The sequence below is a fragment of the Gouania willdenowi genome, chromosome 6, assembly GCF_900634775.1.
Source record: "Gouania willdenowi chromosome 6, fGouWil2.1, whole genome shotgun sequence".
Classification (NCBI taxonomy): domain Eukaryota; kingdom Metazoa; phylum Chordata; class Actinopteri; order Blenniiformes; family Gobiesocidae; genus Gouania; species Gouania willdenowi.
In genome coordinates, this window is record NC_041049.1 from 70,526,231 (window position 1) to 70,545,326 (window position 19,096).

Consider the following 19,096-nt stretch of genomic DNA (forward strand, 5'->3'; position numbering starts at 1 on the left):
TCCCGTGACTGCGGCTAACACTGAAGCTAACCTGCCCACGAGCAGTAGCGGGATCAGGAAGTACAGACGGTAAGATCCGTGGATCACTCCCTCCGCTCTGTTACACAACCCGAGGCTCTCTCCCAGTCCCAGCCCCGGCAGGCGGTGACTACTTCCAGGAGACACGTCCGCGTTGGTTAGAGCACGAAGGGGGCAGGAGACTTCTACCTCCCGTTGTGGGTTTTTGTTGAAAGACACTGAAGATGGCGACCAGTTCGGAGCGCAGTCCTCCTCCGTTCCCCGACGACCAAGACGTGCAGGACTCTGAAGAAGTCCAAGGCCGGGAGAGCGACGAGGATGACGGGGAGGACTTGTTTGGAAGCCCGGTACGTACGTGTGTAGCTGGAGGCTAGCTGAGCTAAAGCTAACTGCGTTTAAGAGAGTGCAGAGGAAGCTAAGTAGAAAGAAAGCTAATTAGAGCCTGAAAGGCTCCAGTTTAATATGTCATTCTCAGATAAACTGACTGCACATAGTTTAAATATTACAATTTGACGATTCACTGTCCGCTAACGTTAAAATTAATCTTATAAAGAGTCATTTTGTTTGTTTAGGTTCCAATAAAACCACCACTGATCTGATGGTTAGCTTCTTCCTGGAGTTCAGACTCTTGCTGTGATTTGTCCCGGAAATCAGGTCAATTTATTATTTGTGTTAAAAACTGGACAATCTGTTAGTTAATTGTAGATAAATATCATCCTAAATGATCAAAGTTTACTCTTAAATGTGAGGATGTGTAGAGGAGAACTTGAGGCTGTGACACATTCAGGTGAAAACATCAACACTGGGACTAAAGCAGTTTGCACAGCGGACTGATCGTTCTCACAAAGGTTCTAACCATTGGGAAAATATTAGGTTATTAATGCATTCATATTTGCAAGTTTTGGGTTGCACACCTTTTTTCACTGGCAGCTTGTGGTCATGTGAGTACGATGGTCACATGGGCAGAACCCGGATGTTTTCCCACAGTCAAAGTTCAGAGGAACCCCCCCCCCCTCCCCTCCCCTGACTGGAAAACACAATTCAGCATTTCTCACTTAACTGCTGCTCCAGATGAAGTCATAACCTGAGTCCAGTGCAGAATATAAAGGATTGAGTAATCTGAATACCTTCAAAACAGAATTCTACTATTGCCTATTCCAGTGGTTCTTAACCTTTTCAGCCCGTGACCCCCAAAATAAAGGTCCCAGAGAGCGGGGACCCCCAATGTAGCTGAAGGTGGTTGAACACAGACATGAACATTGAAGAACAGTCATGTGGAGACAGGACCATCTATAAGGGGGAATAAAGGGGAAATATTTTTGGGGTCCATCCATAAAGTCAGTAAAATGATGGTCCATTGTTCTATGAATCTGTGATAACCACATTTATTTATTCATCTGAATAATATCCACTGTTATCCAGAATCATTTACTATTATTTGTGCCATAGTTTATAGCAGGGTTCTGCAACCTGTGGCTCTGGAGCCTCATGTGGCTCTTTGACTCTTTTGCAATGGCTCCCTATAGCTATAAAAAAAAAAATGAAAATAATGAATTGTCATTTCTTACAGAGAATATTAACGATAAATGGCATTGACACCAAATAAAATCATGATTTAACAATTTATCAACCTGAAAATAAATTGCATTGTGCAATAACTCTGCCACCTCCCTACATCACCTCCTAAAACCTCTACAGACCTGGTAAAAAAAACAACTAAAACACCAAAAAGACTATTCTGGAAGAAAATGGAGATTTTATTTGTGTGGGGAAAGATTTAATTAACAGCCAACGTGTCTGCTTAATATGCATGCTCAATATGTTGAAAGAAATTAGTAATTAGCATGTGCTATCAAATTTACATTATATTTTGTAGCCCTACAAATGCATCAATCAACTAAAAAATAAAAATACAAAAATTAGCTCTGGAAGGAGTTTAATCCAAGTGAGGCAAATGGCTCCTTTGAGAATAAAGGCTGCAGACCACTGGTATATAGTCATCTTAAAGATGTAAATCTGTGCTTTAATCAGAAATACTGTAATTTAAAAAGTAGGAACAATTAGTTTAAACTGGCAAATAATGGGCATGATAAATTGTAAATGTGGTTAAATTGGCAAATAAGAATGAAATATGGTGAAATGAAGTTAAAAGTGACAATCGGTCAACATTCATTAGGTGGAAAAAGTAGTGGAAAGGGTTGAAAATGTCTTGAAAGTGGGAAAAATGTGCAGCAAAGGCATTGAACTTTAATGGATAAGTGACAGAAAAGGGAGTAATGTTTGGTTTGGTGGCAGAAAAAAAAGAAAAATAAGCAAAATTGGGCTCAATTTGTTCAGAAAATATTTTTAGTTGTTTAAAGGCATCTGGCGACCCCAAGTTTGAGAACCCCTGGCCTATTCCAGTGACAGAACTTAATATCAAATGTACTAAAGTTACCTCTGTTGTCTGCACTTTTCCAAAGAAACTGCACGGCTGCAGCTACATTTTTCCAAGTTTCAGACGTTCCCCAAACAGCACATCTGTTTCAATGTTTTCATGGACTGTTAAATCACTTAGTCCTACTTGTAAGTCAGAGCTGTAACTTTTTCTTTTAGTATAAACTCCAACAGGAGCCATTAAATAGATGCACCAAGATCCCAATTATGGCTGGGCGATATGGACCAAAAATCATGTTGATATTTTGGCTCAAAATGGCTATATAGGATATAATATTGATATTTTTATGTCAATAAAGACAATTCTAGGTTCAATTTGCTGAATAAAAATGCCACACATGCACATTTATTAACAAACAGCTGCCCTATCTGTGCCACTTTGACCTTTTTTTCCTATAAGGGACAATCTTTGGCCCCTGAACTAAAATGAGTTTGACAGTTCCTGCCTGTGTGTGTGTGCATTCTGATTCATATATCCAGTTTGAAGAATAATTGCAATACTTCCTATTTTCACCGTGTCCTATCTTTGCCAAGCATTGCAGAAGCCACTTCAGGGCCTAGAACAGACATGGGCCACATGCGGCCCTCGGTCTCACTCTGCACGGCCCCCCAACACAAATCCACCAAAAATTGTACTTCAAGAAATTAGAAGTAGTATGAAGCCCAACATGATACACAAAATAACTTCAAAAACACACAAAACAACAGCAAAATGCACAACAAAAAAAACATGAAACAAAAAAGATTCCACAAATACACACAAAAGGACATCAGACACACAAAAATACAACGCATTTACAAAATGACACCAAAGACTCACAAAGCTAACAATTATACAAAATGACAGGAAAAAATACCAAAAACGACAAAAATACTGAAAAAAATCCAAAAAGGCACAGATTTATAATAAATAAAATGCAAACATAACACAATAAATAACAAAAATATATATAATGACTCAAACACACAAATGACTCCAAAAACACACAAAATGACTACAAATTCAGAAAAGATACACAAAAAGACAACAAAAAACCCTTTGTTCTTTCCCGTGTTTATGCTCAGATTGGTCATTATTCTTAATACTAGCATTAATGTTTATAATGTGGCCCCTGATCAGTCACATTTTTTCAGCCCCGATGTGATAACAGTTGCCCATCCCTGGCCTAGAACCAACAACCAACACTTGTTACAATTTCTGGATCTGTTACTGAATGAATAGTATGTGTGATCCTTTTCTTTTTCACAGAGTGACCCAGCGCTGACCCAAACCGATACTTCGCCCGAGCCCATTAGTGACTCCAGTGACCTTTTAATGACGCCTCCCGATGACATCATGAAAGATCTCCTGATTGAGCCCATCAGCATTCAAGCAGAAAGCAAACCAGTGGCTGAAGTCATAGTAGAACCTTCAGAGGAGTTTGACGACCTGACGAACAACATAACGGCAGCGGCTGAAGTCACAGAAATCTCCCTGGATGAGCCTTCTGATGAGTTTGATATATTGGGAAGTGAAGCTGAGGCACAGAGAGAGGAAGTGGTGGTGGTGGCAGAGGTCAGTCCAGCAGCAGCAGCAGCAGCAGGAGGAGGAGGAGAAGTGCCAACTAGTGTCACAGAACCTCCCGATGAGGAGATGCTCGATGACGTCGAGCAGGAAGACTTAGAAATCTCCCCAGCACCAATCATCAACCTCGGAGGAGAGTTATTCACCAGCAGCACAACAACGGTGCCCCCTGCCAGTGAGATTACCGCCGACCTTTTGGGCGACTTCCTTGGTGAGGCTCCACCCATCGCCGAACCCAAAAAAGCGGCCCCGGCTGCGATGGATCTGTTCGATGACGACGGGAGCGATTTGTTTGCAGACCCCCACCAGATCAAATCTGCCAAGCATCCACAGAGGAGCCTGTTTGAGGAACCTGATGAGGATCTGTTCGCTGAGCCACTGGGAGCCATCTCAAAGAAAACCACCAGTAAAGAGTCCAAGTCTGTCACCATCACTGCTGCTGGACCGCTGGCAGACCGCAGTTTTGCAGAGCCTGCAGACATCTTCATGGAGGAAGCTGTTGTCACGGCACCCAGCATCAGCACCAGCAGCAGCAGCATCGTCGACCCCAAGACCAACGGGGTGCATGCTCAGGAGGCGACTGACTTATTTGCTGGTAGGTTCAGAATTTCCCTCCCTTTGTTTTCTTTTTCCTTAAAGAGTAACTAAACCATAGACTGTAAAAAGAATGGACGGGACAAGCTCCCCGGTGGAGTGAAGCTTTTATTTTTAGAGCTCCCCCTGCTGACTGGCTGCAGTATAGGTCATAAAGCCCGCCTCCTCAGTGATAACAGATGGGATGTGGGTTAAACTGTTAAGTTAAAATACTTGTCAAATATTTTTTTTCCAAACCTAAACTCTGCTGTGATCATTAGTTATTATCACCCTACATTGTGTTCAATTGATCATTGTTCTGTAAAGTTTGTTTTAAATAAGTTATTTCAGGTTGAAAAACTGGATTTTACGTCATATATGACGATGATTGACAGCTGCGGATTTTGCGTAGCTCTCTGTGAATAGCAGTTACGTTGTGAAGAAAAACCGAGACGCTATTAAAGTTTTCGATTACGTTTAGATATTAGTGTAAATATATGGTGGTTTTGTACTAACGTCTATGATCTGAACAAGACGTTGGTAGAATTTCCAGATGGGAAAGATACTTATGTGACAGGGCAGTACGCTAAATGGGTGGGGCTTGTTACCAGGGCTCCTCCCACCAAACCCCACTCTGGCTCCAAATGACATCAAATTTGCAAGATGGCAGCGCCCCTAAGCGCCGTATTTTGGCTTCAAGAACATTAAGTAAGAGCAGCTACAGTACACACCCACTGAACTAAACCCCCCAAACTACCATTTTTCTGCTGAATACAAATGTATGTGGGTATGAATTAGTGCTATTGATTGATCCTGGTCCAACTCTCAACATTTTAGTCATAGTCATGTCAGTGACTGCCCTCTATGGGTTGAAACCAGGCTATTACAATTGTTTTTTGCTATTGCTGAGAACAACATCATGTGACAAGCACAACGAGCACTGTTAGTCCCGCCCCTTTTTTAAAAACTACCACCTGTGGGCTCTACAATCTGTGGTGACTAGGTTGGGTTGAGAGAATAATGAATAGAGGGGTATAGTGAGTAATGAGTAGCTAATTAGCATAGCATAGATTGTTCAATGGAGATTTTATAGTACAGACTGGGTGTGTCTTAACTGCTCCAGGAACCCCGCCCCTAAATCAAGGCATTTTTTAAAATGTCCCTCCTAGTGGTAGGTCAGGAGAAAGCAGGGGTTTAGTTGTAGTTACTCGTTAAAGCTCATGATTCAAAGTCATGGATTTGGATGGTTGTAAAAAGTTATGTTAAGTTAATTAAATTGGTTCCAACTTAGTGAACTCACAATATTGTCATTGTCATTTTTGTTCCTTTGTACAACAGCGTATTAGGGCCACATTAAATAAATAAATAAATGTGAGATTTAAGTCATATTATTTCAAGATTAAAGTCATAATATTTCAAGATTAGAGTCGTAATTTTATGAGAATAACGTTGTAATTTTATGAGAATGAAATTTGAAAACCAACAGGATTTTGTCTGCATTTAGTGAGATTATACTTCTCTTTAGGTTTCTCACATGGCTCATCATCACCACACTGTTATCAGTTTAAGGACTTTAAACTAAAGTCACTTTGCAGATGTATGCGTTTGTTCCGACAAAAGAACCAGACTGATATGGAGCAAATGGCCTCTTTGTGTATGTGGTTGATTTTATGGGCTATCAGTGTGTTCACTTCAACACGGAATCCTGAGATGCGGTTTTATTCTCATAAAATTATTTATGACTCACTCTACTCTGAAAATATTACGACTTAAATCTCGTCGTGCTCAGATTTCTTCTTATTTTAATGTGGCGCTAATACGGCGTGGTGCGTTTGTCCTTTGTTCAAACTTTTTCATAACAGGTTTTATCTAGAGCTCAGTCTTTGGCTGGAAACATGAAACCCATTTTGAAAAAAAGCACATGAATTCAACAACATAAAAACTATCAAGATTTCTTTTTTCTAAAGGCGTAGATGAGGACGAGCCCCCTTTTTAGTATCTCCTCTTTAAAATGATTTCACCACAAGCTTTTGTTTGTCTGTTGTGACCTGTGCTAGCTCCTATATGTGGTTTTTGTTTCTTGTTCTCTTTGTTTAGAAGCAACAGTGGAACTTTCACTTGATAGTCCTCAGACCGAGAGGAAGAAGGAAGCGATGACCAAACCACCAGCAGCAGCAGCAGCAGCAGCAGCAGCTAGCCAGCAACAAGCCTTAGAGGAGGTATATACACACACACACACACCAGGGTCATTTATAATTCATAATTATTATTTTCATTTAAAAAATATGTTGGTGTCGTAATCGTAATGAAATTGTAATTGACTGTGTAATTGTAATTGCCATGGAAATTCTATAGAAATTGTCAATTATGATTTAACACAAAACTGTGGAACCATGTTACAGTTCTACACATATGTAGTTAACAATTATTAAAATATGTTTCATATCAAGTTTTCCCATGAAAATCAAATATAAATCTAGGGGTACACTGACACAAAAAAGGCTCAGACGCCCACACCAAAAATATTAAAAGCTATATTTTCATTGATCTGGAAGCCTAACAAGGTAATCAATAGATATGATAGATATTAGTTTTTAGTGTATTTTACAGCTGATTTATGACCCGTTAGCATTTCTAATGCTAACAGGAAGCTAACACAAGAGGAAGGTTAACTTTTATGAGGTTATTTATTTCAGGCTCAGTAATTGTGATTAATTGTAATTTGATTTTAGTAATTGAGAACGTAATTGTAATAAACTGCGCCACAATATGGCCGCGTACTGCTCCTCAGGGATGGGTTAAATGCAGAGGACAAATTTCATATCTGTAATAACATATATGACCAATAAAGGCGAGAGCCCCTGATTTCATTCCTGAGGATAAAAAGATATTGTTTTTTAATTGCAATTTAACTGAAAAATGTAATTGACCCTGACACACATGCACACACTGACCCTGCTTGAAATCCCTTCCCCACTCATGCTTAAGGCTGTGCAATTAATCAAAATTCAGTTACCATTTTAATTGTTGCACTTAACGATAACAAAAATAACATAATCAAGAAAAAAACGATTATTTAAAAAAAATATATATACATATTTTTTACAATGTTAGGGATGTAACTATTAATCGTAAGGCAGTTAAAATTGATTCATAGGTATCACTGTTCACATCGATGCTCTGAAAATTGAATCGCAGTACTTTTTTTAAACAGCTATCTATCCTTCTCATCCAAAAGTGTACGCGACGGGCGGAATCTGCTACTACTTTGTTTCTGGCCGCCTTCTACTCTTAAACATGTTCATAAATGTTTCCTTACCCCTTTAGCACCAAAAGAATATCTGTAATATTACATGAATAGCTGTAAAAGGCATGTTTTTCTATTAGCTCTGTCTGCTAGCATAGCATCTCTTCTTCACTGCAAGAATATCTGCATGCCAACCGACCACTGGGTTACCAGCGCCCTCTGCTGGTCCAAACAAATATCTGACGTAAATACAGTGCAGACTGTTTTTTTTTAAAAGTCAAATTGTTAAGACACAAAATACATTTTCAGTTGCACTTTTAAAAAGAAAAGGAACTATTATGTAGTTTGGCATTGTTTACTATAGAACCAGAATTTAAATTAATAGGCTTCTTCTTCATTTGTATTATTCCTTTATTTATTTCATTCAAGATTTATTTTTAGTTAAATTGCATTGTTTTGAATAGTTTATCAAGGGATTCTTTTGACAATGAAAAATAAAAGGAAAATAGTACAGTATTATAAAAATAAAGGTATACTTTTCAGTCATAATTTGTCTACAGTCCCATTTTGTAAAATAAATCGTGAGAGAATCGTATTGTGAACCCAGTATCGTGAATCGTATCGGGAGTTGAGTGAATCGTTACATCCTAACATTTATACATATGTTTTTAAATTTCAAAGCTAAAGCTAGCCTGCTGGCTAACACGAGGAAAGTTGTTGCTAGCAGTCTTGACATGGCAGGAGAAATGCAGTAAAATGCTTGTTAAACAAGGAGGGCAAGTCAAATTCTTTTATTTAGGATGAAGATCTAGAGCAAAGACACGTCACGTACAAGAAGTGATTTTATTTTATTATCAGTGGATTCTAACCACGTGTTTCTCTTTCACTTTTCTACTCGTGTTTGTTTCAGTTGGATGAAGAGGAAGAGGAAGAACAGGAAGACAAGTTTGACATCAACATCTCCGTAAAGGATCCAGAAAAAATCGGTACAGTTGATTGATTTTATCATCCAACACGTGTTTAACGTTAAATTGATTATTTAATCGTTTTTGTCCTGTTTTTGTTTGTTTTTTTCAGGTGATGGCATGAATGCCTACATGGCCTACAAAGTGTGCACACAGGTAAAAATGTGTTGATATTATTTCTGAAAATATCCCTTGCAGATAATCTGCAGCGCATGCAAAACCCATTGGTTAAAACATACGTCCTTAAGTCAAAGCAATATATATTTAAAAAGATTTGTTGGCTTTTTATTGACTTTATGAAGAACTTGGAACTTGAATCTCTTGCAGTTATGTACAATATGTAGATATGTCTACATCCTAAATTATAAGAGAAAGTATGTTCTTTAAAGGCCTTTTGTTTGTTTTGTTTGGGTTTTTTTTTTCTATACAGGGTCCCCACCATCATGAAATTAAGAAAATTATTTTTCAGTCTAAAAAAGTAATGGAATAATTTAACTGTTTTGGAAATATAGCTTTTAATGTTTAAAATCCAACATTCCTATGGGACATTAAGCAAATCCCTTAACCCTAACACCTTGTGTTGTACATCACTTTTAATAAATGTATCTGCAAATTGAAATTGTAATCTTATAATTAAACATGGTAGCACTTAGTTGTTTTTTTAATGTTACATTCAATAGCTGATGCATGTGTTACACTGGAAAGGCACGCTTATTTTTGCAATGGTTTTGAATAGATTTTTGTGGTTCAGAACTAAGTCATGGAAATTTGCTAAAATATAACTATATTTGTATAAAACAAGTGATACTGAGTTACTTTGTAAGTATGAGATTAATTGAAAATTGTATCGCTTTGAAAAAGCCCCTAATGAAAATATTTATGGGAGAGAAAAACCAAAAAACAAAACATTTTGTACATGACAGCATTTGGAAAAACACTAACGTATATATACACATGCAGTTAAATAAGCACAGGACGAGAATAAATCTATACAAGGTTCTCATCAGGACTTTTTCACATCATCACGTGGCGCGTAGACCATTTTAAAATGTTAGTGAAGTAAAGTTGGGTTTGGTTTTGTTGTTGTTTTTTTACTGTTGTTTCTTACTTTAAAGCTAAAAGTTATTTGTTGAATTGGTGAAGGTGATGATGAATTATATATATATATATATATATATATGTGTGTATATATATATATATATATATCCTCAACTAATAAAAACACTCACATACACTGTAGAGACAAGACTTAACATTTTATTCAAATTTAAATGAGGTATTATGTGGGACCTGCAGTAATATTGGAACAAACAAACACACACGGAGGATACACACATTTAGAGAGAGACCCACACCCATCCGACCAGAATGAAGCCGATTGTTTTTTTTAAGTCCGAACACGTTTCAATCAGACGGTATTCACGTCCGTGCATGTAATATGATCCGTTATGAGTTATAAACATGACGCTACGTCTGGTTGTTTATATTGGACGGTAATTACGGTTGCCAAGCAGAGTAAGTACACAGGACAGGCAGCATCGGGGGCAGCTAAGTGGCTGCAGTGGCTGATTTAAACAGAGTTTAAACAACCTGCGCACGCCTGGAAATGCCTTTTGTGTTCAAGTGTGCAACAATTATTACAACGGTACCGATTTAAAAAAGGAAAAAACAAAAGAAAATCACCCCATGTTGCTGACAACTGAACGTAGGGGCCGCCATTGCTTTGTAGGGGAGCAAAATGATGACGTCCAGGGCTCCTACGCTCAACAGCGCTGGGGAGAACCCTGCTATAAGATAATATAAATGATTGTGCTAGAAATGAGATAAGCTTGCATAGACGAAAGATGACGAGGTATTTATGTCATTTTATCTTTTTCAGACAACACTGGCAATGTTCCACAACAAAACATTGACCGTGAGGCGACGCTTCAGTGACTTTCTGGGTCTGTATGAAAAGCTTTCTGAAAAGCATGGACCAAATGGATTCATTGTGCCTCCTCCACCAGAAAAAAACCTTCTGGGTAAGCTCGTCATTTGATTTCCTTGATCCAACAAATTCTTCTTCTTCTTGTTAAGTTTCTTGCGATTTTGTGTTTTTTTCCATCCTTTTTTTTAAATTTCATTCCAACCTCTTTCCATTTCTTATTTGTTGCTCTCCTCTCTTGGAGTTGTAAAAATGGAAGTTTTGTTTCACAGGGATGACAAAGGTGAAAGTGGGGAAGGAAGATTCTTCATCTGCAGACTTTCTGGAGAGAAGAAGAGGAGCATTAGAAAGGTATTAAAAAAAAGGCTAAACCTCTAAAACAGACGTGGGCAAATGGTGGCCCCACAATTTTTTGCAGCCCCCAAAGCAAATCCCCAAAAATTATAATTCAAGAAGTTGGAAGGAATATGAAGCCCAACATAATACACAAAGTACACAAAAGCACACACAAAGTTAATTCCAGAAATACACAAAACATAAAATGACAACAAAGACAGACAAAACAACACATTAGAGAATAGCTCCAAAGACACACAAACTGTTCACAAAATTACACAAAAAGAGAGGAAAATATTGAAAACAACAATTCAGAAAGTGACCTCAAAAATACACAAATCGACAACAAAAATACACGAAATTACACCAAGAACACGAAAATGGCAAAAACACCCAAAACCACAACACATTATAGAATAGCTCCAAAGACACAAACTGTTCACAAAATGAGAGGAAAATACAGAAAGTGACCCCAAAACAAAAAATCAGCAACAAAAATGCAGAAAATGACAGAAAAATACACTAAGAACACAAAAATACACATAATTACTCCAAAAACGCACAAAATAAAAAAAAAAAAAACTGACAAATCATCAAAATCACAAAGACAAAAAAGACAACCCCCTTTTTCCCTCTGTGTATTAATGCTCTGATTGGTCATTATTCTAATGCTGACATGAATATTGATCATGTGACCCTCAGATCAGATACAATCACATGTTTGCCTACAACGAGTGTCCAGCTTTATTTTTGGCTGAATGTTGCTTTAAAGCTGCTGTGATGACTTTCCTTTGTGGTGTGACAGATACCTGCAGAGGGTGGTTAATCACCCTTCACTTCTCCAGGATCCTGATGTGCGAGAGTTTCTGGAGAGAGAGGAAGTAAGCACCCCAACTTCCTGTTTTCACCTCAGTCATGTTAACTGCTGTGTCATTAAAACAGCCTTTGTGCGTGTTCAGCTCCAACTCATTTGTGGCTTTAGGAAATAGCAGCTCATACAAAGCGTGTCTGATGTGTTTTAATGACCCTCCCTGGTAACCACCACGTTGTCTCACCTGTGTGTGTTTGCAGTTGCCACGAGCGGTGAGCACGCAGGCTCTGAGCGGAGCAGGCTTCCTCAAAATGCTCAACAGGGCAACGGACGCCGTCAGCAAAATGACCATCAAAATGAACGAGTCCGATGCTGTAAGTTCCACAGAAAGCAAACTTTCTGTTCCATCTGGTGAATCAAAGTGATTTTGTATTAACTATGTATTTATTTAGCATTGACATTGTACATTAATTACTGAAAATATACTAGATTTAGCTAAAAGGTTATTATTAATCTGCAGTCTTTGGACAGAACGTTTATTTCTCACCCTGAAAGAACACTAACTACACAAAGTACAGGAAATATACAGTGAAAAACTACAACTACATAATAACATATAACACTTCAATTTACATATGTCAAAATTTAAACAATTTAAAAGATGGGAAATAAAGAAACACGTTCATAAAAAATGCTGATTCTTGCAGCTGTGTTCCTTTAATAAAAAAGGGAAATGATGACAGTAGATTAAGTTACACAATGTCTCTGTGAGTGATGATGGACAGTTTTACTCAGCGAACAATAGAAGTTTGTGACCTCTTTAGTGGCTGAAGTCACTTCAGAATCAGGAAACCATGAAGCAAAGCAAGAGTTCAAATCTAGGAAAAAAACCTAGTTTTAGCATCAAAATTCCATTTGTCTTCTTTTTTAATATTATGTTAAGGTTTTCTTTTATTCAAACGGTCAACTGCCAGTCTTCCTCAGAGGCATCATAAGGACATATCCAAGGCGGAACATGTCAAGAGATCAAAATAAAAGTCCTAAAAACCAGTGTTGTCCTGTCAGACAAAGCCACGGGAAAAATGACTTTTAACCTAGCTAGTAAACATGGTGCTAAAATGTGCAAAGTGTGATCTGGATTTGGGTTTATTGCAATGTTTTAATTTTCCTTTTTTCCTAATAATGCAACACACAAAATGACTTTGTAGCAGATGTAATAACATCACACGCGTAGAACTCACAACAACAACAGGGAGAACGTCTAATTTAGTGTTGAAAATATAAACCTTGCTACATTTGTTAAATTCAATATGTTTTCAACATAATTACATAGTTTGTGTATATTTTTTTTTTTAGATAAGAAAAAGTCTCACATTAATCTTGTAATGATATGGTGACATTATGAATAGTGGTGGGATTTTTGAAAAATATTTTTTCTTCCTGAAAATTACACAGAATAAGTCATTGCGAGGCAGCAGGAAGGTATAAAGGTTTAAATATTATGGCTAAAATGATAATCATGATTATTATAATCACAATTATTTATCATATTCGTTTAAAAAAAAATGTTTTTATGTTTACCCTTTGTTAAATTATTGTATTATTTTTTTTAAGTTTTAGTATGTTTTTATTTGCAATTTATAACAGTTTAAAAAAAAACTGTTTTATTGCTTTACTTTTAAACAAACAATATGTGTACAGTTTACAGTGCAGTTTACACAGTACAGTGAAGCTTTAAATTAAAAAATTAATTCAAAAATTTAAATTGTACCAAAGGCTAAATGAATGAATACACTATTACAGAGTTCAGAGCCCGTACTATAAATGTAAACCAATATCGTGATCACGATTAAAATTGGATTGTGTAAAGTATCCCAATGTAATTTACTATTTCACTAAAACAGTTAAAAGTTGTAGAAAAATGACTGTAATGTGAATTATTAGTACAGATTTGTAGTGAATGTAGTTAAAGATCACAGATGCTAAGCAGGTCATACAGTATGATGAGTGCTCATTTTGTTCTCTGGCAGTGGTTTGAGGAGAAGCTGCAGGAGGTGGAAGCAGCCGATCAGCAGTTCAGGAAGTTGCACGCTCTGGTGGAGTCTCTGGTGGTCCACAGAAAAGGTCAGTCAACCGTACTGATGGTGTGTTTTCTCTTGTGTAACCAATCGGGTGCAACAAAGCTATATTTTGTGTTTGACGTCTCCTAAACTTAAGAATGTTGAAGGTTTTCGTTCCGCTTCGCTCTCATGGTGTTTTGGTTTTTGGCCTCACATCAGAGATGAAGTGATTCCTTGGTTCTGAGAGGGTTCTTTCTTTACTCCAGAATTATCTGGAAACACTGCCAGCTTTGCCAAAAGCACGGCCATGCTGGGAAGCGCTGAAGACAACACGGCCCTGTCTCGAGCTCTTTCCCAGCTGGCAGAAGTAGAAGACAAGATGGAACAGTTGCACCAGGACCAAGCCACAGCCGACACCTTTAACTTCGCCGAGCTGATCGCAGATTACATCCGTCTCCTTGGAGCCGTGAGGGTATGGAGGAGTTACCCAGGATTTACACTGGAATGCATAACTGCTCCGAAACTGCTCCACTACAGCGCAATCTGCCGTCCGTCAGTCCCAACCGCCTCCGGTTTTGCTGCGTATCTTTTGCAGTAAGAACTCAGAAAATCCAGCTAATCGCACGATATATATATATATGTTATTAAATCATGGATAAATGCAATATTTATATGTGAAATATGATTTTAAAAGTGCTCAGATCAGGTAAAAAGTGGTATCAACAAAAGTCTGAATATGTGCTTTCATTTTCGGGTAGATTCTGAATTGCGCAATTTTTGGGCCGGAAAAAAGTGTTCATTTTATCAACAAGTTCGGATGAACTATGGCCGGGCCCGTAGAACGTCTCCGCACCAAATAGCACGTACCACATTCCCAAGGATTCAGTCAAATGACCCCTGGTGGCACATACGGAGTAATGGGCCCCATTCATATATTGGTATGTGTCAATGATTCGCTTCCACCAACTGTTGCAATATTCAACTTTCAAATAAATGACAAAGCAACTTTAATGGAAATTGCCGAAAAAGGGGGGTGGCCCCTAACTGAATTGTGCGAGGCATAATCGTAATCTACGTTGAATTACCTTTGAAATTATATCACACGACTATGTTCCCATAAACTTGGAAATTACTGGAAATGGGGGGTGGGCTCCGAGCGTCTCATCATATTCATTCATAGAGTATTCATACAAAACTGCATTCAGAACAAATGGCGCCCCGTGACACGTACGGGGTAATGGGCCCCATTCATATATTGGTATGTGCCAATGATTTGGTATCACCAACAGTCGTTATATTTGACTTGCAAATACTGTAAATCAGAAATTGGCTTTAGTTTTTTTTTTTTTTTTTTTGGGGGGGGGAGAAATCGAAAATCGGGCTCTGAGCGTCGATGCGTACACATCTATAAATTATAGCTACCAAATTTGAGCCCGATCTGTTCACGAATAACAGGAAGTGGCCATTTTAACTAGTGTACACAACAAGTAGAAGAAGAAGAACGAAGTGAGGGCGTTTTGAGTCCGGTAGCAGATCAGTGCACAGGTTTTATTCCTCTGAGTCCAAATATGTGCTCGGTGTTTGTATGAAGTCAGAAATGGGCTCGGTCAATGGATGGAATTATGATCCGCCTTGATCCAGATTATTTTCAAAATAAAATACTCCGTGTTTTTTTTATTCTGTCTGTGCACTATTACTATTTTTGTTAAATCAGCTGCGTTGCGTTTTCGGAGCAGTTACGGATGCGGTGGAAATTGTGGGGTGAGAGGTAACAGGAGGTGAGTTATGGGGGACGGTCTGTAAACAGTCTCTGTGGCCTGCAGGGGTCTTTTGATCAGAGGATGAAGGCGTGGCAGCGCTGGCAGGATGCTCAGACCATGCTGCAGAAGAAGAGAGAGGCTGAGGCCAAGCTGCTGTGGGCAAACAAACCAGATAAACTTCAGTTGGTCAAGGAGGAGATTGTGGAGGTAAAAACCCTTAGTAGTGTCTCCATGGAGACGTCTCTGATGAGGATCATTGTGGGAATGCACTTTAAGTTCTAAATTCTTTCCTATTATTCCGACCATATTTTGACCTGATATTACTCAATAAAATAAAAAACCATTCAAATGTCAGAGTGTTCCAGGGCTGTAATTTGTAAAATGCTAACTCTTTTGCATTTAATGTAATATTGGGTTTAATGCTTTTACTGTAAACTGCTTAATCTCTGTCAGTTTTAAACCCAGAGACACAATTTTAGCACCAAAACACTTTCTAATCTACACACCTATGTAATGTCTAGAGCAGAGGTAGGCAACTATTATCACGGCGGGGCCACAAAAATGTGTTTTTAATATTATCAACATTCATGTCAGCATTAGAATAATGAGCGATCTGAGGAAACAACAGTTTTTATAGTAATTTTGTGTTTTTTTTCTCATTCTGTGTATATTTGTTGTTGTCTTTCTCGTGAGGCATTTTGTGCATTTTTTGTTGTAAAATATGTTTTTTGGAGTCATATTGTGTATTTGCTGTCATTTTCTGTTTTTTGGAGTAATTTTTGTGTAATTCTTTTTATAATTTTGCTTGTTTGTTAGTACTGTGGGTTTGCTGAGTCATTTTTTGTCTTTTTGTGCACTTATACGTTGCCATTTTCTGTAATTCTGTATATTTCTTTGTACTACTGTTGTCGTTTTGTTCATTTTTGGACTAGTTTGGGTGTTCTGGTAATATTTTCTGTTTTTCTCTCGTCTGTTACTGTATTTTCGTACAACGTTGTAATTCTTTGTATTTTTTTAATGTATTCTTCTTTTTGTTTTGTGTATTTTTCTGTTATTTTGCATGCTTACTTTGGGGGCAGCATCAAATGAGATCGAGGACCGCATGTGACCCCCGGGCCACCAGTTGCCTATGCCTGTTTCTAGAGGCTACAATACATTTTTGAATTGACCTCGTTTGTCAGGCTGCAAACCGGTTTACACCGTTCAAAGATTAAAATGTTCCGTTGCTTAGTGACAATTATATCTAATCTGTAAAATGCAAACTCACTTTATTTTAATGTAATTTAAGGTTTTATGCAAATTAAGCTGCTTTTGCAAACCTTGGAGTGCTTGATTACTGCTAACTAGAGGGAGACAGCTGCTGCTCATCAACTTTGAGGAAAACTGTTGTTACAGCCACAATTTATAGCTTAACATTTAGCCACAATCTTCCTCTTTGTTTTAACTACACTTTTAGTGGGAATGCTAAGCATTAATCCTAATCTATGCTTCTACCTTCCTTTGAACAATCATCAAGTTGAATCTGGTTTGAATTTTGCCCTGAACATAATCTGTAACTCTGACTTAAAATAACTGGCCTACAAATATCACATACAACCGAAGGAGTTTCCAATCCTTTTTTTGCATTCCCACTTTTTTGTTCACTGCTGTGAATAAGGAAACATGAAAAGTATGTGAATCAATCTTATTTTTGTATTTCCCTCCAGTGGGAAGCCAAAGTCACGCAGTACGAAAGAGACTTTGAAAGAGTTTCTGGAACCGTACGTAAAGAGGTTCTCCGCTTTGAGGTAATGACGTCAAAACTCACAGAATCTGGTATCGGTAAATGTGTAAAAATGTTATAAAATATTAACCTATTATAAAATAATCTCTCTCTAACAGAAAGAGAAGACCAAGAATTTTAAAACGTATATACTCAAATACCTGGAGTCGCTGCTTCAGTCTCAACAACAGGTGAGTTTTTCTACAGCAAAGTTTCACATCTTTTAGAAATAGTTCTGTAAGATGTTCCATAAATCATCTCGTAGGAATTTACTCACAAATATACGTTGAAGGTAGAAATTGCAGCTTGAAAGTTTATTGCCTCCACTATCAACAAACGGTTGATGTCAGATGATGATGTAACTTGATCTTTAGATGCATCAGAAGTGTATGAGAACAACTTTTGGTTGAAATATAGGAACAGTTTAATAAAATGTTGATTATATAGTTATAGTACAGCTTTAAGTTAAAAGTCCTTTAGAGCTGCTAATGTGACATTAGCATGTTAGCTTCTGTGAGCTTTGGAATTGTTTCCATTGTCAAAAAACATCATATTCCTGATGCACATTTCTGATTCTAGTGTTAAAATAAGCCCATAGACAGAACCCATACATACTCAGGTAAAACATTCAGACCAGGTTCTTCAGGTTTCATCTCCTGACATGTTTCCACTGTCAACGTCAGAGTTCTGCTGATCTTTCATTACCTGAAAAACCTCGTCTTAATAAACGAAACCTCAACATGAGTCAAAACTGAGCCGTTATTCAAAAGAGATGCTAACAGAAAGCTAACACACGAGGAAAGTTACGTTTTATCAGACTGTTTATTTCAGGCTCAGTGATTGTGATTAATTGTAATTGAGAATGTAATTGTAATAGATTTTCAGGTAAAAAAAAAAAAATAATTGTAATTGGAATAAATGCTGATCATCGTAGTTGTAATTGAAGATGTCATTGTAATTATCACTGACCCTGACTCTCTGTTGTTCCAGCTGATAAAGTACTGGGAGGCGTTCTTACCAGAAGCAAAAGCGATCGCCTAGCGTTGGAGCACCATCCCTCTGTGACGACTAAACAGGCTGCCTTTCGTCTAATATTTACCTCTTTGCCTTTAAACCAAGGAATAACGCCTGCATCGTAAAAAGGGAGATTCAATCAAGCCGTCTTTATTTTTCTTCTTCCCACTTCCTTTTCTTTTAAAGATCTACAATAGCTTATAGCCCTCTATTCAAATGTAGTATTAATTGTATATTTTACATTCAAACCTGTCCAAAATATTTTCCTATCAGATGAAGAGAGTTGTATAAATATATGGACACGTGAGAGGCGGGGAGCGCGTGTCGATGGATGATTCCACGGTTTTGACAAAGCGAAGGGAAACGAAGCGAGTCGAGCGCTCTCAGGATTTCCTCGTTCCGTCACATCAGCAGTGCTCGATTGTTTACAGCTCATCACGTCTCACTGGTCTCTAACGAAAGACTCAAAGGGATTAAAACATAAATACAAATCAAGAACACGTGAAAAATCAAGAAATGTTAGCACTTCTACCGTGTAGATACAGCTCTGCAGTACCCGCTGTGTTTATTGGCTTTATGTTGTTGTTGCTGAGGGGAGGGGGAGCAGGGTGAGGGGAGGCATTAAT

At 37.9% G+C, this 19,096-nt stretch overlaps 1 protein-coding gene across 1 annotated transcript; it reads left to right on the forward strand.

Annotated features, from left to right (window-relative positions):
• The first annotated feature begins 12 nt into the window (after nucleotides 1-12).
• snx1a (sorting nexin 1a) lies at nucleotides 13-19,096 on the forward strand. The gene is made up of 15 exons (XM_028449231.1): nucleotides 13-365; nucleotides 3,704-4,613; nucleotides 6,689-6,810; nucleotides 8,749-8,824; nucleotides 8,916-8,959; nucleotides 10,683-10,824; nucleotides 11,000-11,078; nucleotides 11,869-11,944; nucleotides 12,135-12,248; nucleotides 13,905-13,998; nucleotides 14,201-14,406; nucleotides 15,758-15,901; nucleotides 17,401-17,481; nucleotides 17,576-17,647; nucleotides 18,447-19,096. Exons 1-15 carry the CDS (start codon nucleotides 243-245, stop codon nucleotides 18,495-18,497), a joined length of 2,334 nt encoding a protein of 777 aa, XP_028305032.1. The 5' UTR covers nucleotides 13-242; the 3' UTR covers nucleotides 18,498-19,096.

Coding starts and splice junctions, on each gene's coding strand:
- snx1a (XM_028449231.1), top strand. CDS start 243: ATGGCGACCAGTTCGGAGCGCAGTCCTCCTCCGTTCCCCGACGACCAA. Junction 366..3,703: donor AGGACTTGTTTGGAAGCCCG/GTACGTACGTGT, acceptor TCTTTTTCACAG/AGTGACCCAGCGCTGACCCA. Junction 11,079..11,868: donor AGAAGAGGAGCATTAGAAAG/GTATTAAAAAAA, acceptor GTGGTGTGACAG/ATACCTGCAGAGGGTGGTTA.